The 27,884-nt window shown below is 40.6% G+C and overlaps 2 protein-coding genes across 2 annotated transcripts in view; one reads left to right on the top strand and one right to left on the bottom strand.

Moving 5' to 3' along the window:
* LOC134372798 (thyroid receptor-interacting protein 11-like) overlaps positions 1-5,674 on the top strand; it is a 41,411-nt gene extending 35,737 nt beyond the window's left edge. The window contains 2 exon segments of the mRNA XM_063090159.1: positions 1,269-1,368; positions 5,583-5,674. Coding sequence (XP_062946229.1) covers positions 1,269-1,368; positions 5,583-5,674 — 192 coding nt within the window.
* LOC134372796 (potassium voltage-gated channel subfamily KQT member 3-like) overlaps positions 1,691-27,884 on the bottom strand; it is a 131,260-nt gene continuing 105,066 nt past the window's right edge. The window contains exon 3 of the mRNA XM_063090158.1: positions 1,691-6,391. Within this exon, the coding sequence (XP_062946228.1) occupies positions 6,385-6,391 (7 nt within the window). The 3' untranslated portion in view covers positions 1,691-6,384. The remainder of the gene's footprint in view (positions 6,392-27,884) is intronic.

The raw sequence follows: 27,884 nt of genomic DNA, 5'->3' as shown, positions 1-27,884 counted from the left end.
ATTGAAGGTGACAAAACTTGACCTGAAACTTACATGGATGAATACTCGTAAACAACCAAGAAAATTATGAGAAAGAACAACAGTGAGGAGGGACTGGCCTATTAGATACTAAAATAGAGCCATAAGTCAATACAATATTGACTAGATTAGTGGAACAGAAGCAGAGTCCAGAAATAGACTGCAGAATATACTTGAGAATTTAAAACTAAACCCTAAACTAAACTAATTTTTATTTAATGAGAAATAGGATAGATTGTCTAATGAATGAGGTTAGCACAACTGGCTGTCCATATGAAAGAAAATTAAATTGAGTCCCATCTCACACCATATCCAAAAATAAATTCCAGTTGTATTAGAATGAGGATTCTCAACTGGGAATGGTACTGAATACCTGGGGATATTTTTGGTTGTTACAGTGATTAGATGGCTCTCCCGCTATTTAGTGGGCCAGGAATGTCAAAAGCATTCCCATTGAGAAACACTCTGTTAAAGATTTAAATATAAAAACCAAAATATCTTGCAATAAAACCTAGAAGACTACATGTACAGTCCAGGGGCAAGGAGGATCCTAACCAAGACTAAAACTCAAGAAGCTGTAAAAGCAAAGTAGGACATGCTTGACTATCTACAACTTAAAAATTTACATGGCAAAAGACATCATAGAGTCATTAGACAAATGGCATATGTGGTAAATGGTATTTGTGTAGCACAGATGACAAAGGGTTTACATCTACCGTACAAGGTGCTCTTACAAATTGACAAGAAAGAAGCAGCTCATTAGAAACAAGAGCAATGTATGCAAAGAGGTTTGAACAGAAGAGCAGACCCAACTATCCTGTAAACATGAAAAAAATGCCCAAATTCAGTAACGGGAAATAAAATTTAAAGCAACAAAATCACAGTGAAATATCACTTTATTAGACTTGCAAAAATTAAGAAGAGCAAGAGCATTTGTTGCTATATTTCTTGACTTTTTGTGTCCATTCTTTCAAGTTTTATTTCTTATTGTCACTTTTTTTATTCGTCATCATGTTGTCTTTTAATAGCATTCACTCTTTTTATTTAGTTCCTCTGAAAGAGGCAATATTTTATTGTGAAAGAGTGTGGGGTCTATCTTTGGTACTTAGTAGTTGCATAAACTTGCCCAAGGTCACAGAGGTGCAATTTCATCAGCTAAAATGTAAAGGGTTGACTCTAAGATGTCTCTCAGCTCTATAGTTTGTGAAACTGTTTTTGCATACTGCTTTTTAATAACTTTTTTCCCTCAGGAACATTTGGGTGAAACAAATACTGTGTTGGATTCAGCATCAAGACTTACAGAACAGTTAGACCTAAAGGAAGAACAAATTGAAGAATTTAAAAAACAGAGTAGGTTTTTTCTTTTCCTTCCCCCACCCTACAATACCAATCAGATGTGGTCTTCCACCATGCACTGGCACGGTTGAGTGAGACCAACTTCATGTGTGTGTGACTTTCATTTCTATCTCCCATGACTGGTTAGCTTCAACTTAAGAATGATCCTGGTGAAAACAGAGTCATTACGTTGGCCCTAGCTGTGCAGTTAGTTTTCCTGGATGTTGAGGCAATGCTGTTGTGTTGGTTGTCACCCTGTTGACCACTAACAAGCGGGTTGATATGTTTTTTTTTTTTTTATTGAATCACAATTGATTATACATATTTTGGGGGTTCAGTGTTGACACATGTTGATCAAATCAATATTACTAGTATATATATCTTTACAAATTGTACTTTTTTTTTATGCCCCTTGTCCAATCTCTCCCTATCCCCCTCGCCCTCCAGTCTTTCACCACTTACAACCCCTAGATTTCTTCTCTCCCTCTGAAAGAGTAATGGTTACTCTGTTGATTTGCTGCCTAGAAGATCTGTCTAATGCTGACAGTTGTGTTCAGTTCTCCCAGTATTATCGTAGAGCAGATGCTTCTTTTGTCGCTGTGGAATGGGCTTTGTGGAGAGAGACATCCTCTTCTTTTCTTTGGTCTCTGTTGGTGACTATCCTTGTGTCAGTGCACTCCAGTGGCTGGTGGACCACCTGCATGGTGGTTGTAATGTCTTGCCATTTTCATGGCAACTGTGGTTACTGTGGTATCTGTGGTGGGCCACCCAAATGGAGGTGATGTTTTTGGCATTCTCCTTGGCACTGGTGGTGTGCCTGGTTGTGCAAGGGTGGGGTCTGGTCCCTGGCTCCATGCCTTGGGCCCCCCCAGTGGGCCCCAAGGCACTGGCAGTGTACCTGGCTGTGAGGGGAGGTTCTGGTTCCCAGCTTCATGCCTCAGACCCCGGGGTGGGCCCTGCGGCATTGTCAGTGTGCCTGGTTGTGGGTGGGGAAGGCTACATGCCTTGGGCCCTTTGGCAGGCCAGGGGGTTAATTTGACTGATTGAGTTTTTATGGTTCTGACTTCTCCCTGATGAATTCATATGCATGCTACCCTAAAGCTGTCTGATATATTAGGGCAATATTTTCAAGTAAAAGACTAACTTTTTATGGAATAAATGTCTGAGTATAACTAGATTTTTAGGACTGTAGATAGTGCTTTACACACAGCCATTCATCATGTTTTTTTTCTTTCTTGGTGCCTGGCTGGTATGGGGATCCAAACCCTTTACCTTGATGTTATAACACTGTGCTCTAACCAACTGAGCTAAGTGGTTAGCCCTTATTTTTTGAGGCTTGTAAGGTAGCTCATAATCCCTGTCAATTCCCTAAGGTGAGTCCTGTGGTTAGGATTATCAATTGAGCCTCATATAATCAGGTGGTTGATAGTGCTTTGTTGAATCTAATAGCTGACAAAGATGGTATTTCCTCATTTAATCTCTGACTTAGGGGTAACCAGGAAGTTGAAACTATTCTAGGGTTGCATTTAGTAGGTAACGATTCAAGGTTATCAGAAGGTGATAGCGGAGCCTAGAAATGCATCAGTTTTAGGTATCTAGGTTAAACACAGCAGTAACAAGGCATGTAATTAGGAAATTACATACCACCTAACATAAAATAGAAATAAGAAATAGGCAAAAACAGGAGATGGTACAGCAGAGATGCTGTCATACAACAGAAACATTGGCTTAGACACTACAGAGGCAAGTAGGCAAGGACCACTGAAGCATGAATACTAAAGGACAAGCCAAAGTAAGTTGGCCTAAATCCAGCAGGAGACAGTAGATGGGAGATTTTTAGGACTACAAAAAATGATGATAGATGTGAGATAGTTGTACTCAAAATAAACTTGATTCTGAGGCAAAGAACTGCCCAACTGAAAGTCCTCTACTTTTAGTTGACTTGGCCAGCCTGGGAGAACTCTAAATCTGGTAGACGGCCGGGAAATGGGCAGCAAGGAAATAATTATATATTGAATATCTATTATGAACATTTGATATAACATATACTGTATTATGTAGTCTTATTTTACTTATTTTCATAAGCAACTCTACAGTAGGTGGTATTAATTCCATTTTATAAGTTACATAAACTCTGATCTTTCTGCCCATGATCAAAGTTCATGATATTTCCATGTTACTGTATTCCTGTCAGGAAAATGGTTATTTATAGTCTGACTTATATTTTGTTCCATATGTCTCCATCTCCCTTGAGGATATGGTAGTATCCTCTGTATTGTGCCCTAAATGTTGAAATGATTGCCTTTACCAAGACGCAGTATTTATTGGGAAAATAGTATAGTTAGATTGAAGGCCAGTGCAATTACAGAATTATCTGGAAGGCAAATGGGCAACCCAGAGGAGACACACTGGGCAGCTCAATAGTTACCTGAAGAATTAGTATTTTAGAATTGCGCTTGACTAGTGGAGGTGAAAAGGCAGTGTTTGGAACCAACTAGTTGGTCTGTGACAACTCAATGCTGTATTTCATGTTTCTATAATATCTAAGGCCACCTCTTTAGACATCTCCCCGAGACATTGCCAGTAGATGACAAAAAATTCTGAGACTTATTGTAGTTGATAAATATTATGAGAGTCCTTGCAGTATTTAGTATTTGTTTAGGGACCCATTTAAACCCTTAGTAGTAAAATATTTTCAGATTTTTTTTTATTATATCTGGTAAGGCTTAGGTGGCCTAGGTTCCTATTCATATTAAAAATTACAATTAGTATTCCTTGTAAACATATAGGAACTTTGGGCCCATTTTGTTGAATCGATATTAGTTATAGAAAAAGCTATGTTTAATTAAGCTTGTACAGCTTGTGTTTGGAAGGGTAGGCAAGAAGCCAGTGTTCACAGACAGGAAGGGTAGTAAAGAAACAGTTGGTTCTGTTATGTCTTTAAGTTATTCTTGCCATTTACAGCTCTCCCTCCCAGTCTGTTTTCTCATATTACATAAATGCTTAATATTGGTCTTATATCTCTAAACACAAATGTGATTTTATTTTTTCAAAGCTCCACTCTTGATTTGATAATATAAACAAAACTTTGATTGGCTTGCTTTTTTCAAAGGAATCACTGTATATTTTCTTTCATACATCATTAAGTCCTTTAAATGTTGATTGATGTTGTAGTACTGTACTTTATTTTTAACACAAAACTTGGCCAGACAGTAAAAATATTTGCCAGGAGAAACAATTTTGAAAAAGACAGATTGGCTTTTGTTGCAAGAAAGTATATAGACTTGAATTGTAGAGGCAAAGTATTGTTTTATTTCTAAGCATCTGTAGACTAATGATTAGTTGATATGCAGTTTCAACTTTTAAACAATAATAGGAAACCTAACTTTAACAAAAAGGTGTTTTGTTCAAAATGTTTGATTATGTTATTGCTACCAGAGATGAAATGATTAAGTCTGGTGAGACATATGAAAGCTTTTACATATAACACCAATATTAAACCAGTAGATTGTTAATTTCAATCATTTTTAGAGTATGTAATTGTTAGTGCCATGGTTATGAACTGAGGATGTTTACAGGTCTTGTATGAAAAGTATGAAGATAGATGCCTTGTCAGGCATTAAGTACTTAGTGAGAACCAAATGCTTGGCTTTGTGTTAGGTGCTGTGTCAGATATTAGACAGGATCCCTTTTTTCAAGGAGCTTAGCTAAGGAAATGACATCCAGCATAGATACACCATAGGTTAGTAATTTAAGATAGTGGTCATACAACAGTACATATTTAGTTCCTTCAGAATCCTGTTAAGGGTCAGGTGGCAATCCATGGAGGAAAGGAACTTGAGTAGAACCTTGAAGCAGTAGTAGGATTTCACCTAGTAAGTGTAATGACTGTTTAAAACATCTTTCTCTCTGCCTGGGAAAGTAACGGTGAAAAGAAAACCTAAGATCCTACAGGGTTATTGTTCGGATCCTAAGATGGCGGTGGCTGCGGCGGTTGGCGCAGAGTAGCTGAGGTGGAAAAGGCAGCCACTGGGCCTTAGGCAGCCAGGAATCTTGTGGACCTTCCTCTTGCCGTCTCTTAAGGGAGGACCACTGCTGGTGGCCGGTCGTGGGGGCTGACCACCACTTTGCCCTTGGCAGGAGAGGCTGCCTCATTTACAGGCAACAGCTTTGAAGTATGGAGCAGGAAAAGAACTGTTTCTTACCTACAAAAGCGAGTCTCTAAACAGGGAACATGGCGCCGAGGCTGCTGTTGACACTGCTGGATCCTGGAGGCCGGGACCACGCTGAAGGTGGCTGGCTGCCCTATTCAGGATTCTAGGTTTCAGGCCGGCATAAAAGAAGATTCCTGGGAGCGCCCAAGCCGTGCCGCGGGACCAAGTGAGCAGCCCGAGGTGGCGGCGGCCAAGAATGGGATGGCGACGATGCAGAGGCAGACAGGGAGCCGCCCGACCCGGCACAGCCCTGTGAGTAACCCCCGGCCCGGCCCTGCTCGGGGGACGGATGCCCGTCCGGCTTCCGCCTGCCCCACCGGGCCACTCACCGGCCCAGGGGCTGCCTCCATTTTCTCAGGTGGTGGCAGCTCCAGCCCGGCTCGGCCAAGCCTATCCTCCTCGCCCGGCTCGGCTCCTCACTGAGCCTTCCCACTTGCTTGCCCCGGTGCGGGGCTTCCCGGGGCCTGCGGGCCAGCCTCCCCTCCCAATCCCTCCGCGGTTCACTGGCGGGGCTGGTGGTGTGGGGCGTCCCCGGCCAGCGTCAGGAGGGCAAGGAAGTACGGGCTGGGCCGACTGTCACTCCACTGCACCTTGGGCTCTGGCCCCCGGTAAACTTCCTCTTACCGGGAGGCAGATACCGTCTCTGCGGCCACCAGTTCGGAAAAATGCCGAACCGATTTCTGGTTAGGAATATTGTGGTCGTTCCCGAGTTTGCTTGAACCTGCCAGAGAGCTGACTGCGGGCAGGCACCGGACTTGGTCCATGCCGGGGGGATTCAAAGGTGAACCGTGTGCTGCGGGCTCCTCCTTCGAGGATCTCACTCTCTGGAGTGGGAGATAAGACAAGTACACAAATAACCGTGATACCAGGAGGAAGGTAATAAGTCCCGAGAAAGATCTACACAGTGCTACAAAGGCACCCAGAGCGACCGGTCGTCTGCACCTAGCAGAAACCTGGTAGACTTCCTGGGCGAGGCAGTGCTGAGCAGGGTCTTGAAGGCCCAGCTGATAGACGAGGATTGCAGAAGCCACGTTCTAGCAAAGCCCAGTGCGCACAGAGTGCGGAGACGTCTGGCTAGTGAGGCAGAGACTCGACAAAAACCACACACCCTGTGGGGTTACCACTGCGTGATCCAACAGCCCGGGCCAGAGCGCATGGAACAGGGAGAAGTCCTGCATGGGAAGCTCAGCAGAGACCACACACCCTGCGGTACCGCCCCGTGATCCAGCAGCCCAGACAGAAAGAAATCATTAAGATCAGAGCAGAACTGAATGAAATTGAAACCCAAAAAACAATACAAAAGATCAATGAATCAAAAAGTTGGTTTTTGAAAAGATAAACAAAATGGACAAACCATTAGCATGGCTAACAAAAAAAAGAAGAGAGAAGATTCAAATAACAAAAATTAGAAATGAAAAAGGAGATATTACAACTGATTCATCTGAAATATAAGGAATCATTCGAGACTACTATAAACAATTATACGCCAACAAATTTGAAAATCTGGAGGAAATGGATAAATTTCTGGACACACACAAGCTCCCAAAACTGAGCCATGAAGACATAGAAAATCTGAATAGACCAATAACAATAAAGGAGATTGAAACTGTTATCAGAAGGCTCCCAACAAAGAAAAGCCCAGGACCAGATGGATTCACAGCAGAATTTTACCAAACATTCAAAGAGGAATTCAAACCAATTCTTTACAAACTATTCCAAAAGATTGAAACGGACGCAAATCTCCCAAACTCATTCTATGAAGCAAACATCACCTTGATACCAAAACCAGGTAAAGATATAACCAAAAAGAAAACTACAGGCCAATATCCTTGACGAATATAGATGCAAAAATCCTCACTCAAATACTAGCAAACAATACAGAAACACATACGTAAAATTATTCATCACGATCAAGTGGGATTCATCCCAGGGATGCAAGGTTGGTTCAACATACGCAAATCAATAAATGTGATACACCATATTAATAAAGTCAAACATAAGGACCATATGATCATCTCTATAGATGCTGAAAAAGCATTTGATAAAATTCAGCACTCGTTCATGACAAAGACCCTCTATAAGTTAGGTATAGAGGGAAAGTATCTCAACATAATTAAAGCCATATATGCCAAACCCACTGCCAATATCATCCTGAATGGGGAAAAGCTGAAAGCTTTTCCTTTAAGAACAGGAACTAGACAAGGATGCCCACTCTCACCACTCCTATTCAACATAGTGTTGGAAGTACTAGCCAGAACAATCAGAGAAGAGAAGGAAATAAAGGGCATCCAGATTGGAAAAGATGAAGTCAAACTGTCCCTGTTTGCAGATGACATGATCCTATACATCGAACAGCCTAAAACCTCTACAAAAAAACTGTTGGAATTGATAAATGATTTCAGCACAGTAGCAGGATACAAAATCAACACACAAAAATCAGTAGCATTTCTTTTCTCCAATAGTGAACATGCAGAACGAGAAATCAAGAAAGCCTGCCCATTTACAATAGCCACCAAAAAAATAAAATACTTACAATTGAGTTAACCAAGGATGTGAAAAATCTTTATAATGAGAACTACAAACCACTGCTGAGAGAAATTAGAGAGGATACAAGAAAATGGAAAGATATCCCATGCTCTTGGATTGGAAGAATCAACATAGTGAAAATGTCCATACTACCCAAAGTGATATACAAATTCAGTGCAATCCCCATCAAAATTCCAATGACATTTTTCTCAGAAATGGAAAGAACTATCCAGACATTTATATGGAACAATAAAAGACCACGTGTAGGCAAAGCAATGCTGAGCAAAAGAAAATAAAGCTGGAGGCATAACACTACCCGACTTTAAGCTATACTACAAAGCTATAATAACCAAAACAGTATGGTACTGGCATAAAAACAGACACACTGATCAATGGAACAGAATAGAGAATCCAGAAATCAACCCAAACACTTACTGCCATCTGATCTTTGACAAAGGCACCAAGCCTATTCACTGGGGAAGGGACTGCTTCTTCAGCAAATGGTGCTGGGATAACTGGATATCCATTTGAAGGAGAATGAAACTAGACCCATACCTCTCACCATATACTAAAATCAACTCAAAATGGATTAAGGATTTAAATATATACCCTGAAACAATAAAACTTCTTAAAGAAAACATAGGAGAAACACTTCAGGAAATAGGACTGGACACAGACTTCATGAATACGACCCCAAAAGCACGGGCAACCAAAGGAAAAATAAACAAATGGGATTATATCAAACTAAAAAGCTTCTGCACAGCAAAAGAAACAATTAACAGAGTTAAAAGACAACCAACAGAGTGGGAGAAAATATTTGCAAATTATACATCTGACAAAGGATTAATATCCAGAATATATAAGGAACTCAAACAACTTTACAAGAAAAAAACAAGCAACCCAATTAAAAAATGGGCAAAAGAGCTAAGTAGGCATTTCTCTAAGGAAGATATACAAATGGCCAACAGACATATGAAAAAATGCTCCACACCTCTCAGCATCTGGGAAATGCAAATCAAAACCACACTGAGATACCATCTAACCCCAGTTAGGATGGCTAAAACCCTAAAGATTCTGAACGATGAATGCTGGCGAGGTTGCGGAGAAAAAGGAACTCTCATACATTGTTGGTGGGACTGCAAAATGGTGCAGCCTCTATGGAAAATGGTATGGAGGTTCCTCAAACAACTTCAGATAGATCTACCATATGACCCAGCTATCCCACTGTTGGGAATATACCCAGAGGAATGGAAATCATCAAGTCGAAGGTATATCTGTTCCCCAATGTTCATTGCAGCACTCTTTATAATAGCCAAGAGTTGGAACCAGCCCAAATGTCCATCATTGGATGAGTGGATACGGAAAATGTGGTACATCTACACAATGGAATACTACTCAGCTATAAAAACGAATGAAATACTGCCATTTGCAACAACATGGATGGACCTTGAGAGAATTATATTAAGTGAAACGAGTGAGGCACAGAAAGAGAAATACCACATGTTCTCACTTATTGGTGGGAGCTAAAAATTAATATATAAATTCACACACACACACACACACACACAGAAAAAAACCAGGGGCAGGGGGGAAGAAGATATAACAACCACAATTACTTGAAGTTGATATGACAAGCAAAGAGAAAGGACATTGTTAAGGGGGAGGGAGGAGAGGGAGGAGGGAGGGTGGTTTTGGTAAGGGGCAACAATAATCAACCACAATGTATATCGACAAAATAAAATTAAAAAAAAAAAAAAAAGATCCTATAGGAAAGCTGCCCGGTTAGCTCAGTTGGTCAGAGGAGGTGCTAGAACACCAGAGTCAAGGTTTGGATCCATATACAGGCCAGCCACCAGAAAGACAAAAAAAAAAAAAAAAAAAAAGATTTTATGGGTACTACTTTAATAAATGTTGTTCGCTGGTAGAAGAATTACTGGTATCCTTCCTTTTAGAAATTATCCTTTCAATATTTTATCTAAAAGTGTTCTTCAGTATACGGTCAGCCTTTCTTTTCTTTGGGTTCCACATCTGTAGATTCAACCAACTGCAGGTTGGAAGAAAAAAATTTGTTAATTGCTTCTCTCCTGAACATGTACAGAGGTTTTTCTTGTCATTGTTCCTTAAACAATACAGTATAACAACTATTTACATAGTATTTGCATTGCATGAGCTATTATAAGTAATCTAGAGATGATTTAAAGTATACCGGAGGACGTGCATAGCTTATACTTAAAAACTATGACATTTTATAGCGGGGACTTGAGCATCTGTGGATTTCGGTATCTACTGGAGGTCCTGGAACCAACCCGTCCCCCCATACCAGGGATGACTATAGTTCCAAAAACTTATTTTACATGCCAATCTATATCGTATTGGTTTTTTCAAACTTTATATGCTAGTCTATGAAGCAGATCGGGCAGTGTCTCTCATTATTCTGAGTTGATTAGAGTTCACAATTTCTATGAACACATTGCTATTAATGAGAAAATATTTATATTTGTCTCAACTTAGACTATAGCAGAACATTAAAAGATGTGTTATCTTGCCATATTTGTGGTCAAATTTGACATTTTCCTTCTTTCACTTTTGTTCTCTGTTATCATCCTTGAGATAAATTCCTGCTTAAATGAAAAGGATTGGATAAATTGAAATAGAAAGCATAAGATGGTTCTTGTTTTAATAACTATTATTCAAAAGGGTGGTGATATACTAATAACAAAATTTTTAAAAAACAAAAGGGTGGTGAATTTTTTGGTATTCAGAGAAAAATAAGTTTTCATAAGCAACACCAGTTTAGTTCTAGCATTGGAAAAATCTTTTAGTCTATCTGCCAGTTTATGCCTGTATGTAAAATGGCCCCCTAACTGATTTTTTTTTTTTTTAAGATTTAGTTGCCACTTTTAAAAAAGTCTTCTATGAGTTGACAGTGGAAAATTTCCCTAGAATATTTGTTTTTAAGAACATCTACAAGAATGTATAAAATGAGTCCCAGTAAAACCTACTGTAATATGAAGCATAATAATGTGTTTTAAAACTATAATTATAAAAGAAGCTTAAAGTGTTTTCCATGGAACTACTTTTCTGGTGATGGATGGTAGAGCTTTTTATTTTAAATAAAGACATTCCATTTTCCAGGATATGATTTATACAAGAAAACATATAATGTCCTGTTGAACGTAGGCCAAATACATTCCCAGACGCTTTGTTACCCAAACCTTTTGAGGGATTTCTTTATAGATGTTTTTGGCACAAGTGGTAATTTTAGAGGAAATATATAAGAGGTACCAGATGCAGTTTTTTGAATTGCCATAAATGATTAAAAATTTATTTGTGATGATATAAACATCTAGGTATACTAGACAATGCCAAAATTTGAATTAAGAAAAAAGTTTGCATCAGATGAATAATTAAGTCTTTTTCAACTTAATAATTATATTTTTTAATGGGTTTCCTTTATATCTAAATGGAGCTATGTTTTAGAAATTGCAGTTATTTTTTAATAATTCTTCTAGGCATAAAGGAAGATAAATTATGTAGAGATAAGAATGTTTTGAGTTTATGTATTTTATGTACTTTCCTTCATTTCTTTATGTATGGATGAGTAATTCAGAACATAAATTATATATTCTTTTTGTCCTGTGTTTTGTTCTTCCCATTCTCCCTTCCCAGGGAAAATTAATCATTATTTTGTCTATTTATCAAATATTCCTAGTTTATCTGCTGCGTATTGAGCACTACAATAGGCAATGGAAATACAAAGACAGGGGACTAGAGTCCTACTTTTGGGAGGTTACAGGTAGTCAGGAAGGGAATAGGACATGTAATCAAATACATACAACAAATTGTTTCGCAAGGCAAGAGCTATCCGTTCTACTTGGTGATGGTGGCATGGAAGGGTAGAAAAGGCTAGTGAAGGGTATACTTGACCTCACTTGAATGATGAGTAGGGACAGCTAAGCACGCACGGAGTTGGGGAGAATCATTCTAGACAAAGGGAGGAATTCATATGAAACTGTGTGGCATAATCTGGAATCTGGCTAAAGATACGGTTGACTGGTAATGACCGAAGGGTGGTGTGTGTGTGCAGGTGCAGGTGTGTGCATGTGGTGGGGGGAGGTGGTATGGCATGTTGGTGTGGACTGCTGAGAGGTAGAGGTGGAACTGTGTTGCTGTATAGAGAAATGAAATTCTTAAGTATGGATCACAAACACAAATTGTAAACTGGGGCTAAAATGATAATATAAAAGAGCAAACGAGACCTGTGGTGAATTGAAGAGTGTTTCTTATGGGGGCCACAGATTCTCAGCTCCACCTAACTGTTGCTGTGCAGGAATGTAGGCCCAGAGTTGCCAAATCTTTAGATCTTCCAAGAGACACTGGGAATCTGGATTTTTATGTGAAATACCCCTATTTTTTAGTGTGACACCTAATTTAAGTTTTTGTAAAAACCCTGTGTGGGTGAACAAAACTTCTTTAAGCTGGATGTCGTCCATGCTGATTTGCAGTAGAGAGCTTTCAGAAATGAGTTGAAGTTCAGGCTGCAGCTTAGAAAACCTTTTATCATTAGTGTGCTTTCAAAGTAGTGATTATATTCCATTAGCGGAAACGTTACTACAGTGATTTTAATTTTCACTGAAAAATTCTAGTCCTTTCTTTTGGGATGTGGCTGGTCTGTATAAACCTTTAAAAGTAAATATATAACTTTACTCGTAATATTTACTTTCTTTAAGAAATTTTCTGTTTCAGTATGGAAAAACATAGCACACATTATCTGAATTCATAATAAAGGGTTGAGGGAAGAGAATGGAGAAGGAAAATACATTTGATTCAGTTACATTTAAAATATTTATATAAAATCTCTTTCAAGTATACATAGTAACTCCAATTAACCACAAATAATTCAGTAGACCTCAACCTATTTCATTTTAATCACATATTATGATCTAAAGGAATTCAAATTGAGGTTACACTATATTAATGAAATACTTTTTCTGAGTTCATTGCCAGGAAGTACAGTTTTAAAGGTTATTTTTCACTCAGCAATTAATAATTATGATTATGGGACAAGAAAGCATTCACCAAGTGCTCTAGACCTTAAAATTTTGTGTCGGATATGGTTGAGAAGAATTGAGTTAAAAGACAAAGCAGATGCTAGTATATCTTAAGTTCAAATTGTAAATAGATATATCTTTTAATAATATTATTTGGTGTTAAAGTAAAAGTGATCTTTTATAAGTTGAAATTCTGTGATAAAAAGACCATTAATTTCTAGCTTTTGCTTTGGTTATATTTAATTAAATGAAAAGGCTTAATTTCCTCTTATTAGGTTTAATATTGTATCAGGTTTAAATTTATTAGGAAGGTAGCCAATGCAAATAAGACACCAGACCCAATTTATTTACCTACCGTTATAAATCAAATTTCTAACATTTTTTCCCCTTTGATTGACTCCTTTGCCTTGGTTCTTAAAAATGACAAATATGCAAAATGGAAGGGAAAAACACCACAAAATATTAACATTAACCAAAGTGATATGCATGACTGGTATTGATGAGGGCCAGATTAAACAGTGAACTCTTTAGTTATTTTAAGAAATGAGATGAATGAGTACTAATGCTTTACATAGCACTCTACTATTTAGAAAAGCACATTTAAAATTCTTTGAGATGATCATGCTTGCTTTATAAAATAGGCAACAAAATCTCGCCCCAGTCATACAACCATGATTCATATCCAGGTCTTCTGACACTCAAGTTCTGTGCTCCATTAACTTTTTTCCCAGTCAGGTGACTGTTCAATAAACCTGATCTGGATCTTGTCCATGGGAGCTTAGTCATGAAGTAACCAAATAACTTTGTAAGGGGATGACTAATTTTAAGATGTTCTTTGAATACAGCATTATAGTGTACCATCATTAATCACAAATGAAATGTAAAACTATAGTGTGCTGATTTGTTGTAGTCAACTACATTTTATGTTCAATTTTTGTTTTAAATCAAGTGATGAAGACCATGGCACCACCATCTCTAGGTATTTCAGAGAAGCTCTAATATGTCGGGTTTTACTGTATCATACATTCAAAGTACCTCTTTTTCTCCAAACTAGAGTAAATCTCAATTGCTATGAAATGGTTAATTTTAAAGTGTCCCCTGACCTTTTTTTTTTTTTTTTTAATTCCAAAGAATAACTTTGGCATGTGAGATGATTTCACGGAAATATTGTATTTGGCTTAAAACCCATTTCTAAATAACCATATTTTGCCTGCCCATATAAATACAGTTCTGATTTCAAATTGTGGTTTGAATTAGTCGTCAGATTTATAGAGAAGTGTTCAGAATCGCTGATGGGTGGAGAATAAGGGTGTCTGGAGAAAAGAGGAATCTGTAGGGACCTTTGAAGTGGGTGTCTGACTTTCTTTTCTTTTCCAAACTTCTTGTAGTTAATACCATCCTTCCAGCCCCTTCCCCTAAATTTTGAGGTTTTTCCCCCTAGCCTCAAATGTCAGAATACATTTAAACTACTACTTGAATTTGAAACAGCTCTTTGCTTTCTACCTCACATTAGCTCAGGGACTAACTGGATATTCTGATAGTGAGTTTAAGAACTTATAACCATGTCACTTTGGCCTTGAGCATGTTTCAACTCTTCCTTCCTGAATATAGAAATTTTAATGAAAATTGTCCCAACCATAACCAGTTTTCGTCAAGAAAATATTTTTGATTTGAATTTTAAGACAGTTTGATTTCTTGATCAGTTTTTCATACAGGAAAGTTAAAAAATTTTAAACTTATTTTACTAAAACCATCTTTATCAGAATCAACTCTTTACTTTTTGAATTGTACTTTGAAAATGTCTATTTATCATTCAGTTTTTCCTTTTTTTCTTTTTTTTAAATAAGAGACAGTAAAGCATAGTGTTATATCCTGGTTATGTTTTAGACTGTACAGTCCAAAAGAAATACTGTGAGCCACACGCAGCTTTAAATTTTTTTAGTGGCCACATTAAAAAACAGTAAAAAGACATGTAAAATTAACTTTTTAATATATTTTAAATAAACCAATATATCGAAATTATCATTTTGACATTTAATCAGTATAACAATTATCAATTTAGAGGAAAATAGATAGGAGAAGAGAAATCTCAGAAAAAGGAAGGGGCGGGTAAGAAAGTTTGACCTCTGTTTCTCTGCTACCTTCTATAACCTCGTGGCGTGGTGAGGACGGAAGAGAAGACAATGCCCATCTTTACTCTGGCTCCTACTTTGGCTTGTGAGTGAGATGGTTAAGTAAGAACAGTGACAAGATTAAGGTATTTGCTGTTCTCCCTCTGAGTAGTCGAGAGTTCTGTTTACATTAAGAATGTAGTGCTAGAAAAGGCCTAAATAGCACCATGTGCTCATAACTCATAATATACTTGTGCACCTTAAGAATCTAAAATGTTTTACTAACCCAGAGTTTAACAGTAGTCCTGTTCATATTCGCTCACACGCACTCATGCTCGTGCTCACATGTGCTCTCTCTCTCTCTCTCTCTCTCTCTCTCTCTCGTCCAAGTTTAAATTCCTTACTGGAAAGACAGGAAAGGAAAAGTTTGTAGTAGATTTTCCAAACACTAGCCTTGCTTTTATAATATGGTTATGGCAACCATCTCTATTTTGGTAAAGTTAGCCTATTATATGAATGACATTTTACAATTTAAGAGTTTTGCTATTTAGAAAAACCACAAGCCATTGAAAACAGTTAAACTAGATATTTTATATATGCATTTAGTACTCTAAGTCAGAATTTTAGGCATTGTATGGAAGCATTGTACAGGACCTAATGAAAACATGAAGCAGACAGACCTGGCCTAATCTGGAAGGCTCAGAGAAAAGTTTTGTGAGAAAGTGAGTTGGGAACTGAGACATGAAGGGTGAGTAAGAGTTAATAGACAATATTGATGGAAAAGAGCTTTCCAGGCACAAGAAAAAACATTTGCAGAGGGAATTGAGAGTCCAGAAATATATCATACATTAATGTTCAACTGATTTTTGACAAGGTTACCAAATGAATAATTTTCCACCATATACTGCTGGAACAACCAGACATCCACAAGCAAAAGAATGAAGTTGGAACCCTACCTCAAACCATGCACAAAAATTAACTCAAATTTGGCCATAGAACTAAATTTTAGAGTTAAAACTGTAAAACTCTTGGAAGAAAACATAAGAGTAAGTCCTTGTGATGTTGATTAGGGTAATAGTTTCTTAGATATGACACCAAAAACACAAGCAACAAAGGAAAAAATAAATTGGACTTCATCAAAATTAAAAACTTTGGTCCTTCAAAAGATGCCATCAGGAAAGTGAAATGATAGCCCACAGAATGGGGGAAAAGAATGTTTTCAGCCATATATCTGATAAAGGAACTTACATCAAGCTACTGCTAGGAAAATGCAGCATTAAATAAAGAGTACGTTTGTGAAAAGAGGTCAAAGTCTAGTGTTTTGATGTGAATGTTTCTTAATTTGAAAAGTAGAACTCCTATAAAATGATCGCCTCCTTATTTCTTTCAGAATAAAAATTTGTAATCTAGCTTAAAATTAGGAAGCATCTCTTTCAGCTCAAACTGTCCATTTCTGAAATAAGGTGTAAACTCCATCTTTGAGTGAGCATTCCTTAGTCCAGGAATCCTTGGCCCTGAGGTATGGTTGAATTTATGAACAAGGCATCTCTTGTTTTAATTCTAGACTTTGCTTTTAATACTGCTCAAATTCCACCTATTCTACCAAGATTTTACAAATTTTGCTTCCTTTTTAAATGAGAATTTTAAAATAAAATAGCCCAAGCATCCTTCTGAATCAGTCATAAGCTATAGTAACTTGATTAGTATTTTAGAATCAATGATCTGAATTGTATTTTGCAATTTCCTTACTCCAGAATACTTTGCCCTATCAGCTGCATCCTGAACCATGGTCTTAGTTGTGTTAGACATTCCTCTTAGCTCACCAAAAACTGAGTCCAAGCCAGGAAAATAGAAAAAGGAAAATCTAAAATTGTCTTTTCCATTTCCTACCATTAAATAAGTGGCTCTGGAAATGTTTCTTGCATGGAAGCAGTGGTGAAAATCTCTTCTTTGCTATTAAGTTACCAAAGAGGATGAAAACCTGTTTTGGTTTTTCAATTTTCTATTAAAGAATTGATTACTTTATTGGGGTAAACCATGTGAATTAATGCGTACTCTGGCTTCTAGATGATTTCTCTATCAGAGAGCCTAATTCCCTGTTCCAAAGAAGAGATGGAAATAATTGAATATTCCCAATTAGAAGTGCATATATTCAAAGTTCATAGAAAAGATCTCATAAATCTCATTATATGTTCATCCAGACTGTTTTAATCAGTTAAAGGCTATCTTTACTCACATATTTTAAAACAGATGAGCTCCAACAAGCAATGCTGGATGATGTACAGAAGGAACTGGCAAAGTTAGTAAACAGTGCAGAAGGAAAAGTGGACAGGTATGCTTTTGCCTTTTAACTTTTGCATATTTTATGGAGATTGCTTTTATGGTAAAAACAACTTCTACTTGTAGATGTTTTTGTGTAATTCAATTTTTTAAGAGCCTTTTATTTTTCTTAGATACTGAGGAGATATAGGTAATTTTAATGAGGGGTCAGTAGAATAAGTTATATTCTTTTGGGTTTTTTTTTTTTTTATTCTTTTGGTTTTTAAAGTCAATTTTTTCAACTTGTTTTCTTAAAACCACATGGAAGAGTTAAAACTTCACCCTAATATGAAGACTTAGAAAATAAAAAGTTTGTTTTTACAGTTCTTTTTTGTTCCCCGCTGTTCTTAAATAAATGTATGTTGTTTAAATGTATTCGCTGTGGGCCGGCCTGTGGCTCACTTGGGAGAGTGTGGTGCTGATAACACCAAGGCCAAGCGTTCAGATCACTATATAGGGATGGCCAGTTAGCTCACTAGGGAGAGCGTGGTGCTGACAACACCGAGTCAAGGGTTAAGATCCCCTTACCGGTCTTAAAAAAAAAAAAAGCCAGATCTTAAAAATTCACTGCCCTCTTTACTGGCTGGACGACTTACTGGGCGAGGCATGTAACCTCTGCAAGCCTCAGTGTTTGCACCTGTACAATGAAGAGGATGACAAAGTAGCTCTCTCACTTGTTCTAGATGTTTTGGTGAGGTGGAGCTGAGAAGAGGAACACCAAATCCTCTAACACACAGTAAGTGCCCAGCTAAAAAATGTTTTATGCCCCCACACCCGGCAGGTGGTTAGATAATGACACTGATACAACAAACTCTGCAAGCCGATCTGGATTTTAGGAGCCTGTCAAGCTAAAACAAACATCACCAAACACTTTGCCAGGCCGCACTTGGGTACATGATGCTCAACAAGGGAAAAGAGTCAGAAAGATCCTCTCTGCTGATCTACAGCCACCAGACGAGAGAACACGCCTTCCCCTCCTGGCAGCAGGAGACTGAAGAACAGGTTGCCCAGTGCCCTTCTTTCCCCCAGAAGACTAATTCTCATCCATATGCCAGCACCAGAGTCTACCAGGGGAGCAGCATTCCATAGCCACAGGTCTTGCCTATGACTTTAACTGCTCCCAGTACAGATGCTCGTGATGCCTGGGTAGCCGCTGTCTTGGAAACCGCACCAGCAGAGGGTGTGTGTGGACATGGTTTCTTGAGCCAAAAAAAGGAAAATAACAATCCATTCTAAACCCTCCCTAAATATCTACTTTGACAAAGCCACATGAATAGCAAGGCGTGTGTGTCCACACACTGCACCTGCGGGGAACACGAATCCTGTGGTCATAAACCATCGTGGGCTTTGATTACCCAGCAGTACAAAGCCTGATCCTTTTCATGCCTTCAGCATCTGGCCTCCCCCCTGGGGAAACGTATCTGGTGACAACGTAATTCCTCTGACCTACTTTGAGTCATTTTCTCGTCAAGGAGAACAGTGGTCCTTCAGCTCCCGGATCAATTTTATTGACTTTTTTCCGAGAGAAACCCTTTGGAATTCATCTTTTGTTCCTGCCTTAGGTTAAACTTTTCAGAGAAGAATTCACTATTTGTGCTCTGACCTTCAAAACCTCTGACCCTGCCTGCAGCTCACGACCTCTCCCATCTCTGGGGCGACCTCTCACCCACTTTCTAACTCTGCCCCACCACACTAGCTTCCTTGCTGTTCCTTGAAAATGTCAGGCTCCTTTCCATCCCAGGCCTTTGCTCTGGCTCTTACCTAGAGGTTCTTGCCTGCAAGCCTGCATGGCTCACCCCGCATCTCCCTCAACTCCACGTCCAAATGTCACCTTTCCAATGATACCCACGCTGATTCCCCCTTTAAAACTGCCCTCCTCCACTTTTACCACCCCCTTATCCTATTATCTTTTATTCCATAGCACTTTTCATCTTATTACTTAAGACAAAGTTAGAAAAATGTTTTGTTGTTCTTTACTGTCTGTGTCTCCCACACCTTCTAGAAGGTGCATCCCAGGATGCTAACAATTTACTGGTTTTGTTTACCTTCTCAGTCCCCAGCATGGGCTTTTCAGAACTGAGAAGGGGCTAGTCTAGAAAGGTCTCTAAGAGACTGTCTAGTCCAGTGCTTTGGGAGCCAGGGCACAGCACTCCTTGAAGGAGGAGTTAATTTCTCCCCTCCCAGGCTCCCTGATAACAAGAGTTCTCTTGTTTTAGCCTTGAAACAGCATCTTTCATCCTCTCAATTTTTGGCTGTAAAAACTCTGAAAATTATTAGAGTGTTTGTCTAGATTTTTGAATTTGTAGGTCACAGTCATAGTTGAGGACAGAGCAACCTTAGTAAAATGCAATCCTAAGTGTGATATTTTTCATTTGAATATTGCCTTTAAGAGCATCACCTCCCTCTGTGTTAGTGCTGTGACCTCACTGATGTCACAACCCACACAGGAAGTCCAGCACTTTGAGCCCTGATTCCTGGGGCCAGACAAAGACCTTCTCAGCCTCAAAGTACTGGCCCAGAAAACTGCCACAGAGGCCAGAGAAAAGAGGGCCCATGACCGCACCCACCTCTACCCATGAAGGTGAATCCTTTTAAAAGTAAAATAGCCAAACTTGGGTTTCATTTTCAGTTAAGCTTTTGTTAAGATTAATGGAAATTAGAAGTTCATACTAAATAACTGTACAGAATGAATTTACAATTAATTTTATTTTCTCTTTAATATGGCTTTTAAACTGATTAGTTCTCACCAGTTTCCAACACAGAACCTGACAAAGACCAGGGGCACAGGGAGATGACTTCTAAATCAAAAGGGAAAGTTTCTAGCCTCCCCTGTGGCTAATGGTTACTAATAGGTTTAGTGCCTTAAAATACTTTAGCAGAGCATTGTCTGAAGATGAGAAACTTCAAGAGCTGACTGCATCAGCTTCATGTGGCAAATGATGACAGAAGGCCAGTTCCAGACGCAAGCAGAGTGCCAGGGGGACAGAAAGCCACAGGGAAAGCCCTCAGCAGTCAGTTCTCCCTGGGTTCCAACCCTCAGAACTCTGGGTTGGGAGGGACCCTGGTAGGAAATCATAGATTTCCACTCAATTTCTCTAATCAGCCCAGACCTGGCCTGCCATCCTTCAAGCCAGGCTTTCCAGGAGCTGGTCAAACATTTTTTGTCACATTACTTCCCTTAAGGGTGGGGTGGTGTAGGAGACAAGCACTGGAGTGGGGACCAGCATCCCCAGGTTTTAGTTCTGGTGCCCACCCTTGGCTGGTCTCTGTGCCTCAGTTTCCTAAAATATAAAGTGGCAATAGTAGTTCCTCTCCTGCCTGCCTTACAGGCAAACTTGGAATGCTGAACGTCAAATGACTATTCATAACATTTATTAATTTGCACATACAAATTTAATATTATTTATGTTTTCATTTAGAAATATTTCTAATTTGCCATAGTCTTTTGGTGAAATAACTTTATTCTCTGACATCACTGTTTCTGAAGTCCTTAAAACACTTTTGATTCCTCCAACTCAGTTTTCCAGGGTGTATCACTTTCATTTGCATCGAGATCGATGCCATCATAGGAAACTGTCTCAGGCCCTGAAAGCCCCTTCATCTCTGCAGACCCTCTCAATATAACCACTTACTCTACTGAGGCTTTTCTTTCAGAGATCGTTCAAAGGATTGTTCATAACAGTTTAACTTGCATTTGTGAGAGCAATGCCCCAGGACAAATGATTAAATCCATTAAACAGATTTGTCTGTGTGCGTGCGTGCGTGTGTGTGTGTGTGTGTGTGTGACAGAGAGAGAGAGAGAGAGAGAGAGAGAAAAACTGATTCCACTAAGTGGCCACCACGAGTGTCTAAAACTAGCTCTGATGATAGTTATATCACGGACCAATATGTCTTCCCCGAATGGTAATTCATTGTGATAAAGTAAAATGATTGAGGTAATGCCCTGTACAAATTTCATAAGGACTCAATTTTAAGGTGATTCTTCTTATGAGAATAAGTTTGGGAAAAAACTCCTTTATATTCAAGCCTATATGATATAGGACTGGAATTCCCGTCTCTGTCCAAACCCCTCACACAGGTCCTTAGATACAAAGAAGTCTCTCCCTGTCATGTCGACTAAACTGTTTCTATCCTTGGAGCTCTTAGACTGCTTCCAAATGCAAGAGAAAATGGTGTTGGGATTCAAGGTCTCTGCACCAAACCCACCTTCTCCTTTCCTCTTTCCATCTGAGAAAGTGAGGGGCTGCATTGAGCCCTCAGTCATTTTCCTGAGGAGTTCTGCCCTATTTCTCTGCAGTCTGGCATTACCGACAGCAGATGTGCTCAGAAACAAGAGGCATGTGGCCTTGCTCCTTATCCAGGGTGGGCAGGCTGCTTGGTATGGCCCAGTGGCATCTGTGAGAGTGACGGAGGATGGTGGCGTGCCAGCCCTGGCCTGGGTGGTCTGCCTGTTCTCTGTGGATCTCATGGAGAGAAACTGATACTGGGGAAAGAGACAGGGAGACTGTGAGTTCAGAGCAATGAAAGCAAATGTGATCACAGCCAGACTTTCTAGAGATAACTGTCCTGCTTTGTTTCTATCACTAGGAGGGTTCAAGAAAAGTCTAGGCTACAACTTTTGGGGGTCTTGAAGTAGAGACTCAAGCATTGCATATGGAGTTCTATGAATTGACCTTTAGACTCATTCTGGCCAGATGTAAGATGCTATTTAACAATTTCCAGCCTGGCTGAGCGTACTGCCGCCTAAGGCAGATTTCAGCCACTCTGTGAGAGAGGCAGAATTTGGCTTCCCTTTGTACCCTCTTTTGTTAAGAGATCCCATAACCCTGGACCACCACTTACCTGCCCCCTTCATGCCAGTTCCCCGTCATCCGTACCAAGCTTTACACTGCACCTCGGTTTCCATCTAGGTTTAGATTTCCATGTTCCCAACCCACTCTCCCAAAGTCAAAATGTACCCATCCTGAGTAACATTACTTCTGGACTGCGTGGCAAAGAGCGGTAAGGATAAACTACACCCGGAGAATTCAATTCATCTTAAACACTTTTGAGGCCTACTGTACAATTACAAATTTCAGTTTCTGTACTCATTTTAAAGATGGAGAACTAGGGCTCCAGGAAATAAAGTGATTAGCCAAAGTCTCCCAGCGATTTAGCAGTGGGGCTGGAACTCCACACCTAGCCCCACTGACTGCCTCATCGGGCTCTTCTGAGTGAGAAAGAAGATGCCTCCATTAAGGCCAAGGGTGTCCACATTCTACTCCCAGAACCTGTGAATATCTTAGGTGAAGTATGCGAACCAGCTGACCTTAGGATAAAGAAATTATCCTGGATTCCCCAGGTGGGCTCCATGTCATCACTAGGGTCCTTTAAAGTAGAAGAGGGGGACAGAGGGGGACCAGGGTCAAAGAGAGATCTGAAGGTGCTGCATGGCTGGTTTTAGAGATGGTGGATGGGGCTGTGAGCCAAGGAGTGCCGGCGGCCTCTAGAAGCTGGCAGAAGAGAGTAACAGATTCTCCCCTGGAGCCTGCAGAAGGGACCCAGCCCTACAAACCCTGTTTTAGCCAAGTGAGATCCATTTTGGATTTCCAATCTCCAGACCTGTAAGATAATAAGCTTGTGTTGTTTAAGCTGCTACATTTGTGGCAATTTGTTACAGAGCAATAGGAAACTAATGCATATGGCTCTCTCCCTTACTCAAGTTTCTGCTCAAAGTCACCTCAAAAGAGAGAACTTGCCAGAAGTGCAGGTAAGATGGCTCTCTCTACACTCCCTCCACCCTTTTCCCTGCTGTCTTTCTTTAGTGCACTTGTCACCTGCTGCCATATTATATACTAACTCATTTCCTTACCTGGGTCTGTCCTCCTGCACTCAAATGCAACTCTGAGAATGTCCTTGGGGTCCTTCCTCCCCTCTGGGTCACCGTGCTCACAGCCAAGTAACACGTCATAAATAGCTAACACCGGAACACACTGCTCATCACCCCACTGCAAGGTGCAGTCTTCCACCTCATTTCCTGGGAATTGAGGCACAGAGAAGTTACATGGTGATCTTTTCCCCACACCAGGGAGGCAGCAAAGTGTAAGGAGAAAATGCATTCATTTTGGATTTCCTCGATCTGGATTCAAACCCCACCTCTGCCACTTACCAACTGCACAACCCTGGGGGTGACCTAATCCCTTGGCATCAGATTCCTCTTCTGCCATCCTCACGGGACATTAAAGTGGGTCAAACCTGAAAATTGATGGCCCAGCCCTATCAAGTCCTAAATCAAAGGCAACTATGTATTTATCAGGGACCGTGAATGACATGACATTCTGCTCAAAGGGATACCACACTGGCACGAAGAAATCAGAATTCTGCTTCTCACCTGTTCGGGTTTGTGGCCTGCTGGACACTCGATCTGCTCTCACCTCATCCTCACCACAACCACTGCAGAGCGCGTCTGATTAGCCCCATTTGACAGATGAGACAACCAGGGCTCGGAGAGAAGTGACTTGACCAAAGTAGTAACCCCCATGTGTCACAGCTAAGACTGGCAGCAAGGGGGCTGCCTCGCACCCTCCTTCTCACCCCCAACACCTAACAACCTCAAAAGTAATCTGGATTCTTTCTCTTTATCTTGGTTCCAAAGTCTGCAAAGCCCACTCTGAGCCATTCCTGGAAGCTAAATCCTTTCATGCAGCAGACACCTCTCCTCTGGAGAATTTATCATGGGGGTAATTTTCCATTTATTGTTGTGATTCCTTGAATAATGTCTGTCTTCCCCACTAGGCTATAAGCCCCATGGAGTCAGAGAACCACTTGGTTTGGGGTCACTGTTGGCCTCCCTGGTGACTAGCACAGAGCCTGGAAGGCTCATCAGTGGCTGCATAGATTAGGCTCTACCAGCGAACACCAGACTTCTCAAATGCTGGCTTCAACCAAGATGGCCAGATCTCCCTCCACCAGTTCCTCATTAACATGCTCCCTGGGCAGCCCGTTACATGTCTCCCCCTGGAGAAGCCAGCTTATGCTCCCAACTGTGCCTGCTAGTCTTCAACTGACCCTATTAAGTCACAGCAGTCTCCCTCCCAAAAGAAATATCCAGGGCAGGAAGCCCATTCCCACTATGCTGAGAGCATTTCACTCTTTTGAACATTTTCCTACTTATTTTATTCATAACAAGGCAACCTGAAGCTTTAGCAGGATACATTTTTTTTTTATTTCTCCAGGTGTAGAGAAGAACATGTTTGAGATATTTTAACTGGGAACACCCAGTCCCCTCCCCCCACCCAACACCCTCTCCCAAATCTGTGCTCAGAGGCTCTATTTTTGCTCCAGAGACAGCCTCCTGCCTTCAGAGGCTGAAGAAGCTCGGGCCATAAATCCTCATCGGTGGCTGATAAGCCACATGGAGAGGGATGACAAATGCTCTATTTAGCCCTATTTCCAAAGAAATTAGAATTACAAATTGGACCTATCACTAAAGCCTGCTTGAGCACAATATTTGGAAATAAAGGTGGGGAGGGGGCAGGAGACTGGTATTTGAGTGGCCCATACCATTGTCGGGTTAGCTTTTGTAGAAATCCGCCCCCACAATGGGAATCACCCCCTCCCTCCACAGCACCACCAATTACAGCTGGTGGCCCTGGAGTATTCTCTCAGCTTTGTTCACTGCTAAAGGCACTGCCAAACCAGGTAAGCAATCGCTTCCAGTGGAAAGTACAGAAAATTGCTTCTTTAATTGGGTAGATTCTAGGGCTAAGAATAATATAATTGAAAAACAGCATTCAGGAGAATCAAAGGGATTTGGAAAGGGGCTGGGACAGAGATGCTCACATGTCAGATCTCGAGTTCTCAAAAAGCTTGTGGAAAAAAGGCTTTGTCAAAAATCCATCACCCCACTATCTAGGCTTCTGCTTCTCCCTCACCCCCAACACAACCACCCCCAGGCACAGATATACACGCCTGAATTGGATCTTAATTTGAAAACCATCACCTCATCTCCAAACCACTGAGAGCCAACAGGGAAGATGGTTTATGTTTCATTCTGTTCTGTTTTCTTAATTTTGCAGCAAGTAGTGAGATGCAGACATTGTGAATTTATACAGGGTGGGTTCCAGTAGCATTGTGCTAAATGTCCTGCTCCTGTCCCCACTATGACCTCTGTGAAACCACCCAGCCTTTGAGACTCTTTCCCCACCTATTTGTTTTCTTTACATACTTACTTAACAACTACTTTCATAGCTCTTAGACACTGTTCTCAGCGCTTTATAAATACCAAGTAATTCGATCCTCATACCAAGCTGGTGAAACATGGTTTTATCTTATTTTCTTCAGATCAGAAACCCAAGAGGCTCAGAGAAGTTCAGGAACTTAACCAGAGTGATGCAGCTGGTAAGTTAACAAGGTGGGACTGGAATGCAGGCAGTCTGGCTGCAGAGCCCACCTCTGGTGATAACACGGCAATGACACTGACACCTGACACTCCATCAATCCCTGCTCCCCAGTGGGGTGTGAAAGCTGGGAGGAAGAGGGCAGAGTGCTAAGCAGTGTGTCTCTGCTTGCTTCAGCCTGTGTCCCTTCTGGTCCTCTCTCATCTGCCTCCTGTGAGCTCCCTCCTGCCCTCCTCACCCTGCCACCAGGACCTGGTCCTGGCACTAGGCTCTGTTTCCTGATTTTGCGGGAAAACACAGGGAATCCCGAGTATGTCTTCATGCTACAGCCTGGGTCATCTGTCCTGCCCTGGTGGAGAGTCTCTACACTGAATATAACGGAATTATTAATATCACTGCAAATAGGCATGGACTCCTCATAAAAAGAGAGTGCTGTGCAAGGACCATGCAGCCAACAGCCCAGGTTTGAACTTGGACAAGTCATGTAACTTTTTCTTTCCTTCTCGGTAAAAATAAAGAAATATAATAAAACCTTCTTGATAGAGCAGTGCAAATTGACCGTTTTAAAAATAAGTAAGGCTCTAATGAATGCTACAGGGAATGTGGTGTTAGATAAACGTGAGGTGTTACTGTTGGCACAGTTCCTGTCGGTGCAGCCCAGCAGGCAACAGGGCCTTGCTCTCTACTGCTGCCGTGGAGGATGGTGACTGCAAACGGCATGGGCTTCGGTGGCATCCGACTTGGATCAAACCAGACTTGAGAAGCTGTCATCACTCAGAGTCTCTGAGCCTATTCCTTTTACATGAAATGTAGAAAATAACGATTCCTACCCATCTCACCTGTTTATGAAGATTCAACAAAACACAGTGAGTGAAAGTGCTCTGGAAATTAGAAAGTGGTCTAAAAACACCAAGCTTTATTCTTAGAATAAATTTAGTTGGTGAGAAACTATACATTGGACTTCAGAATAATAATCAGGGTTAAACCTTCAGAATGTTTCCAGGTAACATGCTTTGCGCCTGATCGATACCATCTTGTAATTCTCACAACTCCATGCCCATTCTACAGACCTGAAAACTAAGGCTCAGAAAGGCAAAAGGGCCAACTGGTGTCATGGGAAGTGGTGGGGTGAGACTTGGACCCAAGTCCTAAATGCTCTTCATTGTGGCATTATGCTCTCACATGCCTGTCACTGTCATTTCACAGGGAAGCAAAGAGTTGGCCTTTCAGCAAGGAAGAGAGTTAGGCCCCAGGTCAGGAGGATGAAGACAGCCATTAGCCAAGGCACAGAGGGGAAGAGCCTGGGGAGTGGCAGGGGAGTGCTCCCCACTGCCCAGCACGGACAGCAGCCTGGCTGACCCACCTCCCTCCACCGGACTCTGAGTTCACGGTGGGCAAAGACAGATTCTCTCTCATTTCTTTATCCCACAGTCCTAGCCTGTACCCACTGTAAATATTTTTAAATGAAAGGGACTAACTGAATTATTGCGATTACTCAACTGGAGCACAATGATCATGTTAAGAAGAAAAAGGCTCTAATAAGTATCCAGGCCATGAAGAAATCTTTGCCAATCTTCTAAACCAAATTAGTTACTCCCTCCTCTGGGCCCCCTTTAGACTACCGTTACTATGACTACCTCCCCCCACACAAAAAATCATTGTTATTAATTTAATCCACTTGCAAATGTTTTTACACAGCTCTTCCCACCCCATCCCTCAAATCCTATTTCTTGCTGAATCGCTTCCATCATTCATTTTGGCATTTATTGTAAGCAGGAAGGAAATCATCATGAACACAAATGTCAGCCTCAGACCTGAAGGCTCCTGAACACTGCAGAAAGCACAAGAGAAAGATGGGCCAATGCCGGCTGTAGAGTGGAGTGCGTGGCTGTGGTTCAGAAGGAGGAGCGTAGACTTCGAAGTCAACTATGC

This window comes from Cynocephalus volans, chromosome 3, assembly GCF_027409185.1.
Source record: "Cynocephalus volans isolate mCynVol1 chromosome 3, mCynVol1.pri, whole genome shotgun sequence".
Classification (NCBI taxonomy): Eukaryota; Metazoa; Chordata; class Mammalia; order Dermoptera; family Cynocephalidae; genus Cynocephalus; species Cynocephalus volans.
The sequence above is the reverse complement of the archived record's forward strand: the minus strand, read 5'-3'. Positions and strand labels throughout refer to the sequence as shown.